This window comes from Silurus meridionalis, chromosome 7 (genome assembly GCF_014805685.1).
Source record: "Silurus meridionalis isolate SWU-2019-XX chromosome 7, ASM1480568v1, whole genome shotgun sequence".
Taxonomy (NCBI): Eukaryota; Metazoa; Chordata; class Actinopteri; order Siluriformes; family Siluridae; genus Silurus; species Silurus meridionalis.
Genome location: NC_060890.1, coordinates 12,155,081 through 12,160,654, shown reverse-complemented (window position 1 = coordinate 12,160,654; position 5,574 = coordinate 12,155,081). Strand labels below are relative to the sequence as shown.

The following is a 5,574-nucleotide window of genomic DNA, read 5'->3' as shown; positions in this document are numbered from 1 at the left end:
GCACATACACACAACGCGGGTTTCGGGGAGCTTCCAGAATGCTCTGGCAAGGCAAATAGGAATTCATTTGAGCTCAGCAGCTTTATGTCTGTATTATGTATAGTCTAATTACATGTCCTAATCACACATTATATGTTTGGAATTAGTAGGTATTTCATGTGTAAATAAAATCAGACAGGAAAATTTCCTTTAAAAATAGGCATAAGCACTTCATACTTCTAATACATAGTCACACTACTCCTTGTAAAGTTTGGATATGGTAAACGCTCCATACTTGTGAGCGAGCAGGCCAGACATTTTCTGCTGGTTAAGTAAGTGTTCGCTTCATGTTCTATTTTACAGACTGATTAGATAAGCCAACAACTATTTATTTCTTGAGATAGAAGCAAGACAAAGGAAACTGGCAGAAAGAAAGAAAAAAATAATAATTTGAGGCAATTTTCCGAACTTTTCAAAGTCCTTTATACATCCGTAATTTTAGTCTAAGTAAAACTGCCAGCACGGCCAAGAGAATTTTTCTAGCGCTAGCCAGAATAATAGGCGACACCTAAAGGAATCCTGTATGTCTGCCCCACGCTCTTTTCCCAGTCATTTGTAGAACCATTAGAGAAGATTTTCCAGACATCAAACTGCAAATCATTCACTAAGCACTCAAACTCTCTCACACAGGCTGCACCGCAAGCGCCAAATATTAGGCAGAACTTGAATACAACTGAAAGACAACCGCTACAGCTATAACATGCCATAAGGAACTGAGCTATAGGAGTGAGCAAATAATGCATGGACACAAACAAATTGAATCATAGGGCATAAGTTGATCAGTGTATCATGAATGTGTACACCAATTATGCAGGATTATTTTCATACTGCATAAGGTTTTGGGGAAAAAAATAATCAAAAAGCATTTAAACTCTGGGAATTATAAAATAGCACATAGCAATGAGTCTAAGGGTCCTTCCTCTTCAGAGAATCTAGAGAATTGTTACTTGTTTCCAATGATTAGAGTGTCTAATCAATCATAATGTAGCTACATTATAAAAGTATTTTAAAACAGTGACCTTTACGCAATAGCCAGAGGGAGTAAACTGTATATTTGCACTGTACATCTCAATAAAAACTTTCTGTTTTAAGCCTTCAGAATTTGTGTCACAGCTCACATCAACACATTGATGTCAAGCATCGAAATGTCTATGTGAACTAATGATTAATGTGAACACAGTATAGAGCAATACTGAACATGTAATAGGGAAGAGATATTCATTGTCTAAATTATACATATTCTATAAAACAGTTTTTCAGTCAAAATAACATCCTGTATATAATCAGTCTTTGTACAACCCAAGTGCTGAATGAAAATCTAGATTGTTTAATGAAATTTTAATGATAATTGAGTATTTTTTTAGATAGATGTTCTTTGAGTGCTGAAGCGAGTCACTCTGTTGGGATACACAACACACTTGCAGTCTTCAATTAGACACCATTTCACATGAGCAAACACACTGCCTATGTATCTGAGTAGGAGGATGAATCTGGGACAATGAATGTCCTATAGCTCAGTTAATGAGGTCCCTTTTGGGTCCTTTTTTGCAGAAACAAATGCATGGGACCTCAAAAGCAAAGGAGTCGATAAAAAAATTGTGGCCTTTTAATGATATGGAAATGCGGTGAAGCAAACAGGCCCTGTTATCGTTGAGGAATCCCAGACGTCCAATACCTCTGTAATAGCTGAGGCCAAAAGAACCACACGTTTTTCCTGAAGCCAGTGGTGGCCTTTGACAGCCATTTTGCAGGGATGTAGGCTTCTGTGGTAAAGGAAAGAGCGTGAGGACGACTGAGAAACAAGCGAAGAGTAAGACAAGTGTGTTTGATTGGGCAGCTTTTCAGAGCCCGCAAGAGTGATCATATTTCGCTGCGAAGAAAAACAAAGCATCTGCACCCAGACATCACAATCAGGTCCAGCCCGCTCGCATGTCCAAAAAGGCATTCTTTCCTTCAGAGAAACTGCTGTGAGTCCATCCCAAACCAAACAGAACACCTACACTAAGAAGCATCACCCACTGCCTGCGTGCCCCCCAATTCTCATATGTGAACCACAAAGAGTTCTGCATTCGCAGCAGCCGCACAAATTATGACATCTTTTCTGCCACCACTAAACTACTATTAAAAACAGAAAATGGAGATTCTAAATGTCTATTGGCTTAACAGACAATTACTTAAGCATGCATCACAATTAACAACAGAATTGTCTTTCATTTTGGACTTTCTCAAACCAAGAGCTTTTGCAAGCTGACTAAATTTCATTTACAAACTCCGACTATTGTCTCATCTTCTGTCGTTTTTAACATTTTCCTTTCAAGTCTTTTGTTGATAATATATACCTAGTGCAGAAAATTCTGAATTCAGCCTGAGTGGAGTATTATGTAAATAATGTAACAGGCAATGTTCCTCATTTTCCTTTGCTGAGGAGGAAGCCGTGGTGCCAGACAGCAGGTGTCTCATTGAAAAGCCTCTATGGAAACCTGTGAGACAGTCACACTACAGCAAAGCAGCTGTGATTCATACGCAGCCTGACTAACGTTCTCACCCGAGCAGGTACAGTACGGATACTGAAAGGTGATGGCTGAGTGCATGGACAAGATGATGCCACAGAAAAACAGGGGCCCTAGAAAATATTTTTTAATACAGAGATTGGAGAAGCCAATGACAGTAAATTCTTACAGCACACATGGATCAGGGATAAGTAGCAGAAAATGGCACTGATTTATTTAAAGTGCCCACTGTAATCCCTTGTTCATGACAAGGAAAACACCCAGTCAGCAACAGAGCTCATCAGTGTGACACTGACAATTGAGGAGATTTCATGAACAGTCACAGACAGACAGCGAGTTTGCTGGCTAATGAGGTACAATGACCTCCCTTGGCTTGTCTGTCAGACTTATGCTTGAATGCAGCATTATCCAAGCGGTCATAAACTACTGTGATGATATTTGTGCCAGGCAAAACTCATAAAATCTAATATCTCATCTCTGTCTTTTTGCCTTGCAGAGACAGACATGCCTAAAGCTTAAAAAAGAAAACTCATTATAAGCAATCACTTAAGCCATGAATGCCCAATATCCAGTCATATTGGTATTCTACACTATTAGTAATCTAATACAATGAAATTAGACAGCATAGCGAAAATATGCATTTGCCTTATGAAGCATCTCTTTTAAAAGCATGCACAAAAAAAAATAAATAAATAAATAAAAAGTCATTCCCATAATGTTTTTGCTTTTAGGTGACAATTTTTTAAACATCTTCACACTCATATTTTAAACAAAATGAGTCACATTTGTTATACTCTAGTCATGCACCATACCTGCACAGGTGTGTTTATGGCCTGGCACACACCTCCTTTCCCGGCCACATGAGGCAAACAGATCTTATACTTTGACAATAAAAGGATATGGATTGCAGACCATTTTCAGACACCAACTCCTCGGACGTGTGGTTTGCTTCAGGTAGAAGAAAACAACAGGTGCCAGTGAGGGATAGGGCAAAGCCTCTTCACCTTCTTCAGGTGAAGTGGCTTCTTCAGACAGTGGGCCTCCTGCACTCTCCCTCCTCTCTGCTTCACCATGAGCTTCATCATCGGCTCCTTGCTCTCCTCCACCACCAGACAAATCATTCAGTCGGATGAAGGTCCTGGGCAGCGAGGATGTAGCATCTCCCTCCTCTGCTGGGTGTTCCTCGGAAATATTTCCTCCATCCTCAGCCATCATTCACCTCCTTGTCGGATGATGGGTGTGAATTAAAAATAATAAATAATCATAAATAATGAGGCAAATGACCTGTAATGGGGCATCTTAAGTCTTTCCTTGTAAGAAAAAAAATGAACAGTTGTACTTGATTTTTTTTAACTAAATAAGAAATGTATCTTTTTGTTTTAATATGTAAAGTATTGTAACTATATATTTTTTATGACTTGCAGATATGAGTGGGAGTATTCTTTAAGCCTATACTCGATGTAAACTGTTATTAGAAGCAAAGGGTTTTCAGTGGGAGAAGCAGGAGCAAACAATTCAGTCATTATCTTTTATAATAACCGCTGCCAGCAAGTTAAACGAACCTCAGTGAGGAAAATCCTGTTAAACAAAGCCATTTGGGTGCAGTCAATGCAGGTCTATTCAAAAATGCAATGTTAAACAACACATTCAACAATTTATTATATTAAAGCAAACCTTCGGAACTGGGGATTGTTTTATGCGCGTGTACAAGCGATCATAAGAATGATGAATGAACAAGACGGGCACCGCGCGCGCGCTTTACACACAACCGGGTGTCAGATGGCGCAACGTTTTCTTACCTGTAGGCTTAATTGCTTGTGGTTTTAACCCCAGACGAAACTCACTCATCGCATGATCGTTTCCGATGGCAAGAACAAAAAAAAGTAGCCTGAAGACAGAAAGCTGGCGAAAAGTCAGGTTCGCGCGCGGAGCTTCCAGGTGATGCTTGGAGCGCAGGCGCGTTTCCGGACGTCGCGCGAGAGCCACATGCCCTCCAAAGTGCGCAGAGCTCAGCGATGTCTCACCGCGAGAAGCTTCTGCTCGGCAGAGCGATGGGAATCCGAAGAAGAAGCCCGCAACTCCTGGGAGAATCGTGAGACAACGATGAGCAAAGCAACTGTCCGAAAACTGTCGGCTCCTCCAGGGCGAGCTCCACTGTTTCTCCGCCGAGCGCGCGCTCTTTCATGGAACATCAGGTTGAACAGACACGAAGTTTTTTGTTTGCTTGTTTGTTTTTTGTTTGCCCAATTACTATTTGTTCTCCTGAAACATCGATGGCATACAATCCAAATGGTCCCCTATGTTTACAAATACATAAGATATTTTCATGTTTTTTTCTTAAGGTGCGGAGTTTCTGCGGGCTCCACGCCGTCCAACAAAGTGTGGCGACGCAAACGGAAAAATGGGGGACATTTCTGCTTGTTTTCTAGACAAAATCGTGGTCCATTATTGCGAAAATATGCACCAAACAAAATCTCAACGCTCTCCTCGAGTCGGCAACAACGCTCTGGAGATCGAAAGCGCCCATCCAAACCAATGCACAGCTGGATTTGGGTTTAGTTTTCAGGCCCCGCCCTTTTGCGAGCGCATCAGCCAATTAAAAGCAGCCAAAAGTCAGCGCGCGTTTTAATAGGCTGAAGCAAGTGCCAACCAAACCCGCTACGCGCATAGCGAACGAGACACATCTGGAATTGTATAGTTTACCGGCAGCCAATAAAAAGCGCGGAATTCTAATTGGACTTGGACACATTTATGATTGGATAACACTTATTATTCGTAAGGAATCCCTGTAGGTGCCTTCTGGAATGCAAGGTCTAATTTACTACTTATTTATTATTAATGTATTATTTATTAGTGCAAAACGGCTATTTATTTTTACTTTGAGCTAATTATTTAACATAATTAAATTAATACATTTATATGTACTTCATGTGCCGCCGTTCAATGTACTGTATACTTTGCTTGTTCTATGCTTAAAGTTGTACATGGTATATTCTGTAATGTCCTTAAACAAAGACAAAAATAC

At 40.4% G+C, this 5,574-nt stretch overlaps 1 protein-coding gene across 12 annotated transcripts in view; it reads right to left on the bottom strand.

Annotated features, from left to right (window-relative positions):
* Nucleotides 1–5,087, bottom strand: part of cacna1g (calcium channel, voltage-dependent, T type, alpha 1G subunit) — a 193,223-nt gene extending 188,136 nt beyond the window's left edge. For 4 of the 12 annotated variants that reach the window (XM_046853382.1, XM_046853381.1, XM_046853386.1 and 1 more), the window contains exons 1-2: nucleotides 4,349–5,079; nucleotides 3,451–3,771 (exon numbers count right to left, since the gene is read on the bottom strand). In XM_046853382.1, the coding sequence (XP_046709338.1) occupies nucleotides 3,451–3,764 (314 nt within the window). In that variant the 5' untranslated portion in view covers nucleotides 3,765–3,771; nucleotides 4,349–5,079. Of the gene's footprint in view, nucleotides 1–3,450; nucleotides 3,772–4,348 lie in introns of all 12 variants that reach the window. The other 8 variants (XM_046853388.1, XM_046853389.1, XM_046853383.1 and 5 more) reach the window with 4 other exon arrangements.
* Between the last annotated feature and the right edge of the window lie 487 nt (nucleotides 5,088–5,574).